We start from the raw sequence: 18,279 nt of genomic DNA, 5'->3' as shown, positions 1-18,279 counted from the left end.
GAAAGTTAAAGGGTTAACAAATATTTATGAATAGCGGTTGAATTTTGAGAACAGGATATATATTTTTTAATGTGTCAGTAAAGCAATATGGCTTAAAAATGACAGTAAAAGCATGCATAAAAAATACTGTTTTGAAAAATGTGTAATTAACCTTTTGTGTAATTGTGTAATTAAAAACGAAATATAAAAAATAAAATTGAAAATAAGACAATTAAAAAATGCTTATGTGCTGTAATGTAATTAAATGTACACCTAAGTAAAATGAATTTAAAAATTAAAATTCATTAGAAAACAACCACTAGATGGTGTTAAAGCTCAACGCCAGCACAAAATTGCGTGTTAACGCGTAAATTTCGTGTTAACACGTAATTTCGTGTTAACACGTAGTTACGCGTTAACGCGTTTGTACAACACGTTTTGGCCCTAACGGCCTTCCATACAGATTTCACGCGTTTCATATAATAGGTATTGTCCCCAATGGCGTTCCATAATGACGACAAACGTCACGTGTTTATCGCTCGCGTCACAAGTAGAGAGTGAAAGTGAATGTTCAGGTGTTGCGCCATGTAGCTTATAAATTGGTAGTTTTTAAGTGTTTAATGGGGACCATTATTATGAATTTACCTGTGGCTACTTGACAAAAAAAGTTGGAGGATTTGTGTTAATCTATATGTAAATGCTGGTAAAGGTGAGTGTTTGTGACGCATTACAGGTGTTTCGTGTCCTCTGTGTTTTATGGTTTATTTTAGCATTTGTGTTAACGTAACGTAACGTAATTTATGAAATGGTGCAATGATATAGTTTAAGCTGTGTAACTTGTAATTTGTTTGTATGTTTTTTGTTTTATATTTGCACTTCTTTTCTGCTGTAACACGGAATAAAGGTTTATCTTATCTTATCTTATCTTATCTTAACATACATTGTATTTGAGTGACCGCGGGTCTCACAACTCCTGTGACTTCATGACGTTTTTTTTGTTTGTTTTACATATTAAAGTACGATTTCAGAGGAAACTTTATGAAAGCAAAGCCATGAATTTTTATGTAGCTACTTGTAGAAAAGGAGGACAACTGACTAAACACAAACGAGAAAAACTGGAAAAACAGGCGTGCACGTCTCTTTCTCGAACTCTCAGCAGTTCAGATGAATTATGTTTGTTTGTCATTTCCATCCAGAGTCAGTGGTGAAGATCAGATTCTGGTTCATCATGGATGATACACAAACATCCAGAGATGAAGATTCTTCTCCAGGATGCAGGTACTTTTAATAAACAATATTTATTCACTTTTATATGAAATAGATTTTAAGAGTGGAGATACACAGACTGATCACAGGTAGAACATTTCTATAAAAATATGATTATAGTATTGCATTTTATTTTCCTCTTGTTGTACAATGTTTATAGTTAATCATTATCTGATATTTTAATAAATATAGTGTTACACACTTATATATACACAACTGTGAAAGCACACAGTTCAATTTATATTTGTTGTATGAACATAAAAAAAATAATAAAATGCTCTTTATTAAGACAAATGTGATTTTTTTTTTTTTTTTTTTTTTTTTTTTTTTTAAATACAGTAATTCAAATCATTAACTTTAATCTCTCTCTATTACAGTTTCGTTCATCAGAAGAGATCAGAACCAGAGCCCAGCTGTGTGTCTATGAGGAGTGACGGGTCTATACATAATATAATAGATTTTAAAAGCGGAGAGACACAGACTGATCACAGGTAGAACATTTCTATAAAAATATGATTATAGTATTGCATTTTATTTTCCTCTTGTTGTACAATGTTTATAGTTAATCATTATCTGATATTTTAATAAATATAGCGTTACACACTTATATATACACAACTGTGAAAGCACACAGTTCAATTTATATTTGTTGTATGAACATAAAAAAAATAATAAAATGCTCTTTATTAAGACAAATGTGATTTTTTTTTTTTTTAAATACAGTAATTCAAATCATTAACTTTAATCTCTCTCTATTATAGTTTAGTTCATCAGAAGAGATCAGAACCAGAGCCCAGCTGTGTGTCTATGAGGAGTGACGGGTCTATACATAATATAATAGATTTTAAAAGTGGAGATACACAGACTGATCTCAGGTATAACATCTTATAAGAACATGATTATATATGGCATTTTTCAGTGAAATATGGTAGGTTCTTGTTGTATAATTTTTATAGTTATTTGTCATCTTTATCTTATATTTTAACATACAGTGCTTAACAAATTTATCATAAAACAAATATATTAGGAATATGTCAAAAACTTTTTTAAACATTTTATTGTCATTTATTAGGCAAATAAACTATAAACTAAACTAAAAACTAAAACAGCCAAATAGTCTTTATTCACACATAAAAACCAAATTATATATTTTATTTTTATTTTGTATGGCCTCCTTTGCCCTCGATAACAGCTTGCAGTGTTGCTGGCATTGTTTTTATGTACTTTTTTCCATCGTTTCTGTTGTTACTGACTTCCAAATAGTTTCTAGGTGTTCCCAGGCGGAAACACTTGTGCAGCCTATCTTTGAATCCATTAAATCCCAACAATAATTATATTTTAGTGTTAGAAACACTACTGTCATTAAAGAGCTTACACGTACTGGTGTGGATTAACCATTACAGAAACATAAAAAATGATTTTGGTAATCACCAATACTGTTGGGCATCTGTGGCACAAACCTTACACTAGGTGGTCATCTAATAAATTAAATTCTAATACATCTGTGAAAGAACTCAGTTCAATATACATTTTGTGTAGTAATATAGTGAAAACTGAATAATTCTAAAGTGCTCTTTAAAGTCTTTCTTTGTTATAGTTTAGTGCATCAGAAAAAAAGATCAGAAGCAGAGCCCAGCTATGTGTCTATGAACAGTGACGGGTCTATGAGTCATCAAAAACATTTTAAAAGTGGGGATACACAGACTAATGTCAGGTATATCATTTCTAAAATATATATTTTATTTGATTGTGATACAGAATAAAAACAAATAAACAAACAAACATTGTGCTTATTAAGTTACGTAATAATGTAGTATTTCAATTTTACAGCCATGAAGTCCTTAACACGTTTAAATCAAATCTGATGAAAAAGTTTGAGTGTCTGTATGAGGGAACAGCAAAGCAGGGAAACCCAACACTCCTGAATGAGATCTACACAGAGCTCTACATCACAGAGAGTGAGAGTGGAGAGATCAGTAATGAGCATGAGGTGAGACAGATTGAGAAACAAACCAGGAGAGCAGAAACAGAGGACACACCGATCAAATGCAGTGACATCTTTAGACCTTTACCTGGACAAGACAAACCCATCAGAACTGTGCTGACAAAGGGAGTCGCTGGCATTGGAAAGACAGTCTCTGTGCAGAAGTTCATCCTGGACTGGGCTGAAGGGAAAGAGAATCAGGACATCCAGCTCATATTTCCACTTCCTTTCAGAGAGCTCAATCTGATAAAGCACAAAACACTCAGTCTTTCAGATCTTCTTCATGTCTTTTTCCCTGAAACAAAAGAAATGGAAATATCCAGTGATGAATATAAAGTGTTGTTCATCTTTGATGGTCTGGATGAGTGTCGCCTGTCTCTGGATTTTCAGAGCAATGTGAGGTTGTGTGATGTAAGTGAATCAGCCTCAGTGGACGTGCTGCTGACGAACCTCATTGTGGGGAATCTGATTTCCTCTGCTCTCATCTGGATCACCTCCAGACCAGCAGCAGCTGATCTCATCCCCTCTGAGTGTGTCCATCGAGTGACAGAAGTACGAGGCTTCAATGATCCACAGAAGGAGGAATACTTCAGGAAGAGAATCAGTGATCAGAGTCTGGCCAATACAGTCATCTCACACCTGAAGTCATCAAGGAGCCTCTACATCATGTGCCACATCCCAGTGTTCTGCTGGATCTCAGCCGCTGTTCTAGAGAAGATGTTGAATCAAGCAGAGAGTGGAGAGATTCCCAAGACTCTCACTCAAATGTACACACACTTCCTGATCCTTCAGACCAACATCAAATATGAGAAGGACTATGAGAAGAACGTGACAGATGAAGACATGATTCTCAAACTGGGGAAAGTGGCTTTTCAGCAGCTTGTGAAAGGCAATCTCATCTTCTATGAGGAAGACCTGAGAGAGTGTGGCATTGATGTGACAGAAGCATCAGTGTACTCAGGATTGTGCACTCAGATCTTCAGAGAGGAGTTTGGCTTGTATCAGGGGAAAGTCTTCTGCTTTGTTCATCTGAGCATTCAGGAATATCTATCAGCTTTATACGTGCACCTCTCCTGTACAAACAACAACATAAGTGACCAAATCTTCAAAGAAAGATCTGAAGAGTTTAACCTGAATGAAAATTGTTCATCAGAACAAGTTTCATTATCTGAGCTGCATCAAAAAGCTGTAGATGAGGCTTTACAAAGTAAAAATGGACATCTGGATCTTTTCCTGCGGTTTCTTCTGGGTCTGTCAGTGGAGTCTAATCAGATTCTCCTACAAGAACTAATGAAACAGACAAGAAGCAGCTCTGACAACAATAAGGAAACAATTGAGTACATCAGGAATAAGATCAGGACCATTGACTCTCCAGAGCAATCTATCAATCTGTTCCACTGTCTGAATGAACTGGGTGACCATTCACTAGAGAAAGAAATAGAACAGTATCTGACATATGGAACAATAAAAGAAGCCATACTCTCTTCATCTCAGTGGTCAGCTGTAGTTTTTGTGTTGTTGACATCAGAGAAGAAGCTGGATGAGTTTAAGCTGAATGAATTTGTTGAAGGATTCAGTATATCTGAAAATGTGCGAGTTTTTCAGAAGCTGCTACCTCTGATTAAGGAATCCAGATCAATTCAGTAAGTACCACTGAGAACAATCACTTCACTGTTAAAACAAAGTCCCCCTTCAGTCACTAATTGTATCCCTTTAACTTTTCTTTGATAATTAAAATAAAACATGTATGTTTTTCCAATGAAAATAATTTCTTTGTCTTAAAATGGCTTGAATATAACTATACACCCTTACATCATTTAGTATATGCAGAACCATTAATATGCTAACTAGTACCCGCCTCCACTCAGTCACACCAATACTCACACACACTCAATCAAGTTGGTAACTGAAGTTGTAAACGGTACACATTGGCAAGTGGCAGTGTTGGATAAATGGTTATCCGACAGCAGAGATGGGCACAAATACATTGGAATGTATATGGTGTTTCCTCACTTACTTAATATTTGAATGGAAGTTAAAAATTGTTGACCACAGTTACTAGGTCTTTTGCAAAAAGTAGAATCAACCATCACATCTTTATCTTATCTTAATTTTGGAATCAACTTGATTCCAGCTTCCATACAATCATTTTCAAGAATCGATTGCAAGCTAATATTTCTTATTTTTATTGCATTTCCTATTTTTATTCATTTTTATTGATCATGTGTGATTACTAGGGTGAATTGTGAAAATCACAGATACATACATACATACAGTAAATAAATATGTAAAAAAAAAAATTAATCTTCGCTGGAGTCAGTAAATTTAGATTTATAACTATTACAATGTGAATGGTGTCTCAACTATTACTGTGGTAGAATGTGTGTGTGGATGCTGGGTGTAGCTGCACCTAGTCATACAGTAGTTTTAGATTGTGCAGCAGGTGCAAATATTTATCACAAGGTAAAAAGCTAAGCCCAGTGTAGGTCTTATACCCAACTGTTTTACAATCAGCTGGTGCAACCAACCACTGCAGTGCAATCAACCAGAACATTTGTATTTAACTCTCAATTCCAAATTGAAGAATCCAATTTTTTTTTAATAGAGTTCTTGCCTTACTCCATATTTTTTTGCAGGAATGGAGAAAATTCACTCCCCCAATGCTAGATGGAGGAAATCAGCAGCCTAAAAAAGAGGCTGACTGACACAAAGTATTTTATATGTTTTGAAAATACCAAACTTAAATCAAATGTAATTTATATACATATTTTTTCAAAAGCTTTAAAATACAAAATACAATATAATATTTTGTATTTCAAATACATATTTTAAATCCTTGTATTTGAAATACTACCCAATCTGTGAGTGAACCACTCCTCTCATAATCGTTAAAATTTTGGCTCTTGGTTTATTACCTCAAGGTTTTCTTATTATTGTTATTGCAAGTTATTGTTTATTGCAGTGTTTTATTTAATAATTTTTTAGCTGATTTTACAGGTATAAATTTTATCTCTCTGCAGGTTTAATGATTGTAATATCACAGAGGAAAGTTGTGCTGCTCTGGCTTCAGTTCTGAGATCAAACCCCTCACACCTGAGACATCTGAATTTGTCTGGGAATAAACTAGGAAATTCTGTGAATCTGCTCTCTGATGTACTGAAGGATCCTCGCTGTAAACTGGAGAAACTGTGGTAAGATCATCTCTCTGATACTCATGTGTTTATTCTCAGTAAGACGTCTATTGATAAATTAAGACCAAAATCTTGTAAAGCTTGTGAAATGTTTTACCAAATTATCCAGGCTTTTCTGGATCAAAATTACATTTTTGAGAAATTTCAATCCAGGTTCAAAGCAAATCACAGCACAGATACAGCCCTGTTTAAAGTTAAAAAATATATATTTTTTTATTTTGATTCAGTTTTCAGTCTTGCTAGACCTCAGCACAGCGTTCAATACCATTGATCACAACATTTTTATTACTTGCCTAGAAAAGACTAACTATTCGGAGTATGGCTCTAAAATAGTTTAAATATTTTCTCTTTAATAGGACCTTTACAGTTAACTTGTTAAGCCGCGGTCACACTAGACTTTGAGCATGCAAAATTCCTTTGGATGCTGCAGCGGTCGTGATATGACGTCATGCTCTGCAGCGTCTTTTTAAAGAGTTCAATTCAACACATGACAAACAATAATACATCTAAAATGTAAAAACATACAATCTTTATACTTTCCCGCAGCGCTGCAGTTTTAAATTTATGTTCTTTTCATTCAGCTACGAGGTCATGCTGTGACGTATTGATCTGCTGTTGGTAACACGGTCACGTGATGCGAATTCGCAGTTCAGAGTTCACCAAGCTTGAACTTTGGAACGCAGCGAAATGCAAAAAGTTTTCGCACAGCCATGCACTTCCGGTCTGACGCATTCACATGTGTATGACTGCAAGTCAATGGAACGACAAGGTTTAGTTAGAAAGACAAGGGTCCACTGAACAATATCCCAATGAGCACTTTTAATCCAAAAAAACAATAAATTTGTAATATGGATGGTTAATCCTTTGTTTACGTCTAATTTCTTCGGGGAGAGTTATTGATGTATTTGTTATGGAATAACTTCCGCTCAAAACTGCATCTTGGTAGTAAAAAGCAACATGGTTTTGTAGCATACAGTGTCACAAACAAAATAAGACCATCCACTTAAAAATAAGTCAAATATACACAGAATATTGTTTTATTTGAATTCTCGCGCTCTCTTGTGACAGGTCATGACACATGCTGTGACGCCGCACCTGTCATCTGTTGGGGGTGTAGCGATCGGCTTTCTGCACAAATAATTATCTTTTTCTTTTTTTTTTTCTAATCAACATTTTTCATATATGTGTGTGTGTATTGTGGGGAATGTGCCTGTATCTGTATGGTTACCATCTGTATGACTGGTCATTAGCATGTGATTACTGACTGTATGACCAGCTTTCAGTGTGAATGCTGTCTATATGAACAGCTATAAGAGTGTGATTATTGACTATATGGCCGGCCATCTGTATGACTGGATATCAGCGTGTGATTACTGACTGTATGACCAGCAATCAGTGTGAATGCTGTATGTGCTGTATGTACTTGACATACAAAACTATTTTAATGATTAAAATAGTTTGTAGAACCCTTCAGTAAAACGTCAGACTGCAACTCATACTGTGAATGAAGAAAATCTTTGTTGAATTTAGGACTGTGAAAATTAACATGAAAATAAGGCATTAACAGTTAAAAATAGCGACATTAAAGCAGGCTCTATTTGACCATATGAATCACCCGTAGTTCAAGCCAGCATTGCCAGATCCACAGTTTTTCTCTAAACCAAATATTTGTAGTGTACCTCGCATCCAATAGTCACAAAGAGCTTTCTTACTTCTGATAAGAAACATAGTCTTAGCTTTCAAATCCTGTACATTCAATCACAAAATACAAACAATTGATGCTGTTTTGATGCTTTTAAATGTGTCATGACAGATCGCTATTGCACCTCAGTTTAAGTAGCACTGCGGAGCGCGAGTCTGTTCCAGTTTAATAAGTTATAGTGCAAAATACACATGAATGTACATCGTAAGGTATGTTGAAAGATACTGAATGGCTTACCAACATGTATCTAATGTAATGGCTCAATCAGTGTTTCAACCGCAGAAAGATGCAAAAAAACTCATTGTGAACAGTATGTTAGTGTGACCTTTACCTCAGAAAAGTTATCTGCTGTTCACAGTTCATTAGCTATAAAACAACACTGAAGAGGAGCTTTTTTACTTATAATAATATATGTATGTTTGAATAAATCTGGCATTAAGGTATTCATGAAGAAAAAAGGAATGTTTATGTTAAATATGGTTACAAAAGTGGTTAGAATTCTACACATTCTTTTACATCAATATTATTCGTGATTTGATTTTGTGAACAGGAGTTCCATTTTTGCTGAATGTGCGAGTTAAAATTTGATGTGGTCACATTCGTGCTAGTGCATGGTCTGCGCTGCTCCAAAGCATCTGCTCTGCTCCATGCAGTGCAGAGCTGTGGCACAGTGCTACCGGGTTCTTGGTCACCTCCCTGACTAAGGCCCTTCTCCCCTGATCATTCAGTTTGTCTGGAGTGGACCGCTCTAGAAAGAGTCCTGGTGGTTCCAAACTTCCATTTCCGGATGATGGAGGCCACTGTGCTCATTGGGACCTTCAATGCTGCAGAAATTGCAGAAAAATATGTGCCTCGATACAATTCTGTCCCAGAGTTTTACAAACAATTCCTTGGACTTCATGGTTGGTTTGTGCTCTGACATGCACTGTTAATTGTGGGACCTTATAGACAAGTGTGTGCCTTTCCAAACCCTGTCCAATCAACTGAATTTGTTATTGTTATTATTATTATTATTATGGCAAATAATTTTGAAAAATAAATACATAAAAAATAGCGTTATTAACCGTTATTTTTTCTACTCAAACCGGTTTTGGAACTATAATAATACAGAGGAATGCAAGAACAGAAATGTTAAAGTATCAGTTCTGCTTGGAGTGAACCAATTGAATTTTTTTTTCGTTTTCAAGCCCTGGTCAATATATCAATGACTAGCTAGCCTTCTGTGGAACTGACACTGATTGGGGACCTCCTTAGTATAGCCATCTAAAGGTGGTTATATTTTAGCCATTGTTATGGCTGGATGGGCTTACTTGAATACAGCTATCTGAGGCTAGCTGTTTGTTAACTTGGCCTTTTTCTGAAAGCGTAGCTATCTGAGGATAGCTATGTGCTAGCTCAGGGATTGCTCCTCTGCTGAGGGTTTTAATAGCGGTCTCCTTGAGCCTTGCCTAGACAGTGCTATCTCCCCTGCTAGGGTCGTAAGTAGATAGTCACTCTCTGTGGCCTGGGCATCTTCACAGGAAGGTTTACCTGGTTTTGGTCCTGTCGGCTAGCCCCTTCTTAAGTATATATTTATCTGAGGATAACTATATGACTGCTCCCCTTCTTAGGGTTTTTAATTAGCGGTCTCCCTAAGCCCTTGCTTGGGCAGTGCTATCTCCCCTGTGGGGTTGTAAGTAGATAGCCATCCCCTTGATCTGGGCAGCTCTTTAGGAAAGTCCCTTTTTATAAGACCCTTTTGATATAGCTATCTGCGGATAGCTATGTCCTAGCTGAGATTGTTGGTAGCAATCTTGAGAACTTCCAGCCTCTCAGTGGTCTTGCATATTCTGGCTACTATTGTTCACATAAACATCTCGGGTTACCCATGTGACCATGGTTCCCTGAGAGGGAATGTGACGCTGCATCCCCTTGCCATGCCTTCGGCCTGCCTATTTACATCTCCTCAGACAACTGAGTTGGTGACGTATTCAGCAGGTGCCTTTTAATATATTTGGGTACCCACCTATGACGTCATGGGCATGTGGACCAATAGGATTGGAGTTGTTTTACACAGGCTTCAGGTACCGGTCATACTGACAGTGGTCCTCAAAGTGTCCACTAAGGGGGTTGCAGCGTCTCGTTCCCTCTTTTTTTTTTTTTAATTTTACTACATTTGCAAAGATTTCAAACAAGCTTCTTTCATGTTGTCATTATGGGGTACTGTTTGTAGAATTTGGAGGAAAATAATTAATTTAATCCATTTTGAGATAAGGCTGTAACATAACAAAATGTGGAAAAAGTGAAGCACTGTGAATACTTTCCGGATGCACTGTATTTGGAATAAATGTAAAAATTCTTAATTAAAACCTGATGAGACTTATACTTGGTTTTAATAAATATAACATTAATTACATTGTTAATTACATTCTTTATTTTTATTTATTTTATGATGTACATCAGTGGTTCCCAACGTTTTTAGCCCTAAGTACCCCCATAACCCGATTAAAAGGCTCAAGTACCCCTTTACCGACAATAAACCAAAAATCAATGTTGTAGTTGAAAGACTGGACAAAATACATGTATTTTTATGAAATCATTCAATACTTGTTAAATATATTTTTTAAAAAGCTTGTTTATGCTTTTCACTTCATTTCAAATCATTATTTTTATTGTCACAATGAACTAGTAAATGTTTAAGATAATTAAATATGTTTAAATAATTATTGTTATTATTTTAATTATTATGTTAATATTTTAATGCAGTTATCACAATTGTCTATGAACTTTAAATAAGAAACACAGTGTCTGTAATTTGACATGTACACACAACATTTTCCAGTATGTTACTTCAAAGCTCTAAATGTTATCCATATATATATATATATATATATATATACATACATATATATGAGGAGCTCTTTTCCAAAACGCTATAAATCCATTTTGATTAGTTTGAGTAAAAATGTGTTTTCTTTACCAAGAAAGTGCCAAGATGAAAACCACTATTTTCTGTTTTAAACTTTCACATAGCATCTTTAGGTTATAATAACATAAAAAATTCAAATCTAGATTTTGATTTTTCAAAGATTTATTATAAAAACTGATTATTTTTTCCCAAAATGCAATAAATCCATTAGGGGTCTACGCTTACTTTTCTTTTTAGAGAAAGTATAAGTGATGGAAAGAGATGGCATAAGTGCAGTCAAATTCATAAACTCTTGTTGAGATTAATGTTTTAAATATACAATTTTGAACATAGAAATATTAAATGATTTTAATAACTAAAAAGAAGATAAAAATGAAATACTGCCAGTAGGTGGCGGTAAGTCACTGATTTAATTTCTGAATCATATCATTCATTTGATTCGTTCGAACGGCTGATTAATTCAGGAATAAAGCAAGTGACTCTTTTTATGAATGGGTAATTGATTCATTGACTTACCAGAAAATGCACGTTCATTCGTAAACGAAACACCGCTGTGTTGCGCAGCGGCTCAGTTGTGACTTTGTTGAAATAGAGCAAAATCAGGCAATAGTGTTATAGTCAGACAATGTAAGTCACTTAATACTAACTTCTTGTTTATTTAACTGTTGTATTAAATCAATATATCATTTACAAACTCCCTTAAAAATCATTAAAAGCTGTCAATCATCTTAGTTCATCGCGATCTCACAAAATTATAATCAACGAAACTCTCTACACTGCACAATTAATCTCTCATTTACACTCTCTCTACACTTTGTTTATGAAAGAATTCGTCAGATATGTCTGTGATACATTACTCAACGTTGAAAACTAGGATGCGGGGTGTATTCAAAGCGCCGCCTTTACTGTTTACAATGCGTGAAATGCTGCGCTGTGATTGGTTGAGCGGATGTATCGCATTTTGCAGAAAAGGGAGACTGGCATTTGTCGCGGTTTGGAAAAAAAAGGAGAAAACATGACAAAATAACACGACGGATATCGCATTTTTTGTAAAATTAAAAACTGCCTTTTCAATAACGACCAGATACAATAATGATTTTGGCAGGAACTCAATTTTGTATAAAATGGCATTTATCGCGTTTTGGAAAAGAGCTCTTCATATATATATATATATATATATATATATATATATATATATATATATGTATACACAGTACTGTGCAAAAGTCTTAGGCCACTAGTATTTTTATCAGCTAAAAAATGGTTTAAAGTCAGTCTTTTGCTGTAGTGTGTCAGTAGGAAATATCAGATTGCATTTCCAAACATTCATTTTGCCATTAATTGTAATAATACAGTGAGATTTTTGTTTGCAAAAAAATCTCTGCACAGAGATCTGATCTCATCATCATCCAGTCTGTCTGGAATGACATGAAGAAACAGAACAAACTCAGACAGACTAAATTCAGAAGAACTGTGAAAAAGTCTCCAGGATGCTTCAAGAAACCTACCTGCAAAGCTGCAGCACTGTTAAAAGTTTTAGGCACTTGTGTAAAAATGCTTTAAAATGAGGATGCTGTCATAAATAGATTTTCTTTATCAATTACCTTCTATTAACTAAATGAAATCAACATTTGGTGTGACCATTCTTTGCGTTTACAGCAGCTTTTGCCCTAGGTGCACTTGTGCAAAATTTTTCAGGTAGCTTTGCAGGTAGGTCTCTTGAAGCATCTTGGAGACGTTGCCACAGTTCTTCAGGATTTCAGTTTGTTCTGTGTCTTCATGTCATTCCAGAGACAGACTGGATGATGATGAAATTAGATCAGTGTGGAGCACTGGCTGTTGTCAGACTCCTTGTGCAAACAAAAATCTCACTAGATTATTACAATTAATGGCAAACAGAATGTTTGAAATTGTGAACCAATATTTTTTACTGACACACTACAGCAAAAGATAGAAATAACTTACTTTAAACCATTTTTTAGCTGGTGAAAATACTAGTGGCCTAAAACTTTTGCACAGTACTGCACTGTATATATATATATATATACATATATATACATATATATATATATATATATATATATATATATATATATATATATATATATATATATATATATATATATATATATATATATATATATATATATATATACATATATATACATATATATATATCAGAGGTTGCCCTACACTTTAACATTGTCCATCATTTTGACGGACAGGATCGTAAAAATTCCGTCATAATCTATTATTACCCGTCTTTATAATTTTCAGATTTTAATTACAATAAAACATTTAATTGCTTTTATTTTTGTTCACATTTTCATCTTTAATCATGAACCTACATTGATGACAGCGCAGTGTTTAAAAACAACAAAATACACTAGGGCTGGTTAAAAAACAACAACAACAACAAAAAAAAAACGATTTCTCGATTTTAATAGATTCTAATTTTAATGACCCAAATTCGATTCTTAAATCACAATCGATCTTTTGGTCTATGCTGTTTTCAGTTGATGAGTGGACAGTACATAAAGCATCTTCCTTCCAAAAATCCAATATACTGATACACATACATTTTATTTCTGTTTATATTAAGACATAACTAACTGTGTTTACTAGGGTGTTTATCAAGATGCACACTCTGATGTAATTTTGTCTGTATTTGTTTGTCCAAGCCAAAAGAGAACTCAATTCAGTATTTGTGCTGTCTGAGTTGCAGCTGTCTGTGTGTACATACTGAAAACTTCTCACACAGCGTCTGACAGTTTCATCAACCGTCCTGAGTGTCTTTTTCACCTGTGCCTTTCGGCTAGTCCATATTAGCCCTGACAGGTTAGGTTAAACAAGAATTTACATGTTGGCAATGATGCATTTGCATTGCATGAAAATGTGAACAGTGTCAAAATAAAGGTGCCTATTTATACTACATGTATTTTTTTTTTCCATGTTGCATCGATACATCATATCATTAGACATTTGATCAATGTATTGATCCATGTTGATAGATAATTATACCCCTAATTAATTACCACAAAAATCTTCCCCAAGAAAGGGAATAATCCACATATGTGGGACTAAAGGGTCTCGGGCCATTCCCAGGGATGCAGTGGTTCTACAGGAGGCATTTTACTGTGCTTTCAAAATTTCTCACAAAAGTTGGAACTCCTTCTTAACCTCCTTATCCATCCCAGGCCACCAAAATAGGATTGAGCCTATTCTTTCACATTTGGGGTAACCACTTTAAAAGCTTTGACTGGGCAGAATCACTCTGGCTCCCCAAAGCACACATCCATCATGCACATTTAATTCCAGTTTCATTTTGTGGTAGGGGTTGAAATTCTAGCATGTCCAACTTCAAAAATTTGATCTTGTTCCACTTCTGGAAGGAGAAGTCTGCTTAACGGATCAGCATTTGTATGAATGTCTTTGGACTTATACACCATTGTGTATTCATATGCACTCATCAGCAGGTCCCATACTCCGAATTTGTGCTCTGCATTTACCCATCCAAATGCACGCATAGCAATGAGTAGTAAATAAGCACGCGCACACACACACACCCGGAGCAGTGGGCAGCCATTTTGGGGAGCAGTTGGGGTTTCAGTGCTAGGATAATGGACAAACTGGGTAGAAACCAGTGCTAGGTTTCTACTCAGTGCTAAGATAATGGACAAACTGGGTAGAAACTTCTTGTAGTAATTCAGCAACCCTACGTAGGCTTTTAATTTAGTGACATAGACATGGTAGAACACAGAGCCTGTGTCAAAGCCAAGGTTGTTATAGTTTTGCTTTTTTTTTTTAAATCTGTTTTATTTTAATATAGTTTTGAAATTTGCAATAAAATGTAGTTTCGTTTTTATTAGTTTCATTAATAATTTTGTTAGTTTTAGTTATTTTTTATTTTGTGAGCACATTTCGATTTCGTTGCGCTTACATTATCATAATTAAAAGCAGTAAATGTGTGTTATAATATTTAATTCGAAAATAAATGTAATTTGTTTATATTGGATATTTCATCTTATTTAACCATAATCATGATACTGTAACTGTCATGTCTTGCTTACTTTCCCGCAAACAAACGCGCATAGCTGGAACTAATTAAATTCAATAATAATGGCAGAGCCTTTTGATTCACAGCGTTGCGCACTATTGGATTCGTGCTTCAGCTGAAGTGAATAACAGCTTAGAGAGCGCTCGTTGCTCGCTTTTTGTAGCCTATATAACTTCATTTTATCACAGACAATCACATTTATAGGCAAAAAGGCATGTTTAAATGTTTTTTTCATTTATGAAGAATTATAAGCGTGTTGGTCAAAACAGATTGTTCTGAAGATGTTGGCAAAAGTTTTATTGTTTACAGAATGGATGCGCCTTGTCGTCTTTTTCTGTTGCGCTGCTTGTCCATTTTTCTACAATGCACCAACTTAGAATGCCTAGTTTTTGGTTTAATCGCTCGTGTTACATGAGAAAATAAATAATTTTGCCTTACTGATGCAGTAGATTTAATGTGGTGGCGGCGGTTCAGGTCGCTGTCTAGGCTATGTCAAACAGCCGGGTCGGTTACAGAATGTGCTGCTGTTCGGACAACCGGTCGGGTGTACTGTTAAGCAGCCTACTGTTGGTGCGCGTTTACCAAACAGCACCCGTGCAGGACTCCGTTTTAAACTGTTTTCATGTATCCGTCAGATATCATGTCGCGCCACGATGCGCCATTTACAGGTAGGCTATTTTCCTAAACCACCACACAGCTCCTACATTTTTCCGCCACTGGATAAGAACGTAATTTTTGCGAAAACGATTATTTGTTTTTGATCATTTTTATATTATTTCAGCTAGTTTTTTTGGTAATTGTTGTTAGTTTTGTTTTAGTTTTTCATTTATTTTGTTATTTATATTTTATTTCAGTTTATGAAAATGTTTTTTGACCATTTTCATGAAATCATTTTTGTGTTAGATTTAGTTGTTGTTTAGGAAAATAACCTTGGTCAAAGCTTGCACCTTGTCTTTTAGTGGGTGTAATCCCTCTGAGTCTACCAGATGACCCAAGTAACACACGTTTTGTTTTTTTGTTTTTAAGGAATTCACATTTGTTCTTCTTTAAGCCCAGACCAGCCTCTAGTAGCTGAGGCCATGTCCACACTAATATGTTTTCGTTTGAAAACGCATCTTTTTCTCTCCGTTTTGGCCTTCCATCCACACTGAGACGGCGTTTTTGGTCAAGGAAAACGGTGCTTTGTGAAAAATGCTCTCCAAAGTGGATAACTTTGAAAATGCAGTTTTCGCGTTGCAGTGTGGACTGTGAAAACAGAGGCTTTTTAAAAATGCATGTTTAGTCATGTGACGCATATTGTAAGAATAGATATCTATGTTTATACCGGTAATTGTGGCCGTTATGTGCTATTCACTTTCACACTGCTGCTAAAGATATATTTGTACACTCTTCATATTACAGTCCTAAAAAGATGACAGAAAATGTACTCACAGTTGCTGTCCTGACTCAGCTAAACGTGAGGGCAGCTGCTTTTTAGATCAAACATGAGAGCGCACAACATGGACTTGTCAGTGAATGATGAGATATTTCCATAATTAAAATGATCCTGCCAGGAATTGCGTGAAAACTTATGTCTGTTCCATCTCTATCGTATCAGTGAGTTTTTACACATGCGTAGTATGGTGAATTTAACGTTTTCCTACGTTTCAGTGTGGATGAGAAACATTTGGAAAACGCTAGTGTGGACAGAGAGCGTTTTAATACAAAAACTCCGTTTTCAAGTGTATCCAGATTAAAGTAGACATGAACATTATATCTAGGTTTTGCAGGTGGTCTTCATCAGTTACCCTAGTGTCCAGGATGTCATCGAGACTGGCACATGGGTTAGTCTTTGCAGCAACCCTTCTACAGTCCTTTGAAATATTGCATGCGCCGAAGCCACTCCAAAGGGTAGGCTATTGTATGTGAATCTCCCCTTGTAGTTGTTAAAGGGATAGTTCACCCAAAAATGAAAATTCTGTCATTTATTACTCACATTCATGTTGTTGCAAACCCGTAAGACCTTCATTCATCTTCGGAACACAATTTAGGATATTTTGATGAAGACTGAGAGCTTTCTGACCCTGCCATAGACAGCAAGGGTACTACCACGTTCAAGGCCCAGAAGAGTACCAAGATGATCGACAAAGTAGTCCATGTGATACCAGTGGTTCAACTGTAATTTTATGAAGCTACGAGAATACTTCTTTGTGCAAAGAAAACAAAAATAATGACTTTATTCCACATTTTCGTCTCTACTGCTTCACTTGTGGACGCACGTTTGGGGGCAGCCGTGGCCTAATGGTTAGAGAGTCTGACTTGTAACCCGAAGAGCAGGGATTGACGGTGGGGGAGTGACTTACCAGCGCTCTCTCTACCCTCAATACCACAACTGAGGTAAGCCCCTTGAGTAAGGCACCGAACCCCCAACTGCTCCCCGGGCGTGCAACAATAGCAGAATGGCTGCCCACTGCTCCGGGTGTCTGTTCACGGTGTGTGTGTGTTTGTTCACTTCTCACTACTGTGTGTGTGCACTTGGATGGGTTAAATGTAGAGCACAAATTCCAAGTATGCGTCACTATACTTGGCCACACGCCATGTCTATTACTTTCCTTCAAGAGAGTACCACAATGCCAGTGCTGACCCAGATCCACCGTTATGGCTTTGAACACATGCCTTGTTTACGCATGGAGAAAGATGCACGCTGTATGAAAGCTATAGATCTGGGTCAGCGTCGCCACACGCATGTGTCGTGGTACACTTGTGGACTACTTTGTCGATCATTTTGGTACTTTTCTTGAACTTGGTAGTAACCTTGCTTTCTATGGGAGGGTCAGGTTTCAAAGTTAACATTTGAAAAAAATTGGCGATGCTGCATCAACACACAGAATATGGTCTTATAAGCATGTCATTATGTCATTTGCCTGTTCCACCTGTGCAACGGGACAGCTCTGAACAAAGCAAACAAAATCTAAATCTTTTTGCGTACCCCCTGGAAACTGCTTTTGTCTCCCTGGGATATGGAAAGCTAGATATCGGACCTCACCTAAAACAGTTCTTTTTTCAGTCACACTATAAAATAAGACACATTTATTTTTTTAAGTAAAACAGATAATTTTTGCCATCAAGAAATATTAAATATCCTGCTTGACTGAGAATTTTTATGATTATGTTTTGTGCTCTGTGACATTTTAGACCTCGGTCCAATGATCC

The 18,279-nt window shown here is 35.8% G+C and overlaps 1 protein-coding gene across 8 annotated transcripts in view; it reads left to right on the top strand.

The window, feature by feature from the left end:
• The first annotated feature begins 515 nt into the window (after positions 1 to 515).
• The window catches only part of LOC127160836 (NACHT, LRR and PYD domains-containing protein 3-like), a 40,389-nt gene continuing 22,625 nt past the window's right edge, over positions 516 to 18,279 (top strand). For 6 of the 8 annotated variants that reach the window (XM_051103491.1, XM_051103488.1, XM_051103484.1 and 3 more), the window contains exons 1-7: positions 516 to 688; positions 1,176 to 1,257; positions 1,623 to 1,736; positions 2,007 to 2,120; positions 2,843 to 2,959; positions 3,076 to 4,872; positions 6,250 to 6,420. In XM_051103491.1, coding sequence (XP_050959448.1) covers positions 1,208 to 1,257; positions 1,623 to 1,736; positions 2,007 to 2,120; positions 2,843 to 2,959; positions 3,076 to 4,872; positions 6,250 to 6,420 — 2,363 coding nt within the window. In that variant the 5' untranslated portion in view covers positions 516 to 688; positions 1,176 to 1,207. Of the gene's footprint in view, positions 689 to 1,175; positions 1,258 to 1,318; positions 1,335 to 1,622; positions 1,737 to 2,006; positions 2,960 to 3,075; positions 4,873 to 6,249; positions 6,421 to 18,279 lie in introns of those variants that run through there. The other 2 variants (XM_051103487.1, XM_051103490.1) reach the window with 2 other exon arrangements.

The sequence above is a fragment of the Labeo rohita genome, unplaced genomic scaffold, assembly GCF_022985175.1.
Source record: "Labeo rohita strain BAU-BD-2019 unplaced genomic scaffold, IGBB_LRoh.1.0 scaffold_469, whole genome shotgun sequence".
NCBI classification, from domain to species: Eukaryota; Metazoa; Chordata; class Actinopteri; order Cypriniformes; family Cyprinidae; genus Labeo; species Labeo rohita.
Note: the sequence above shows the minus strand (reverse complement) of the source record. Positions and strands in the feature narration are given on the sequence as shown.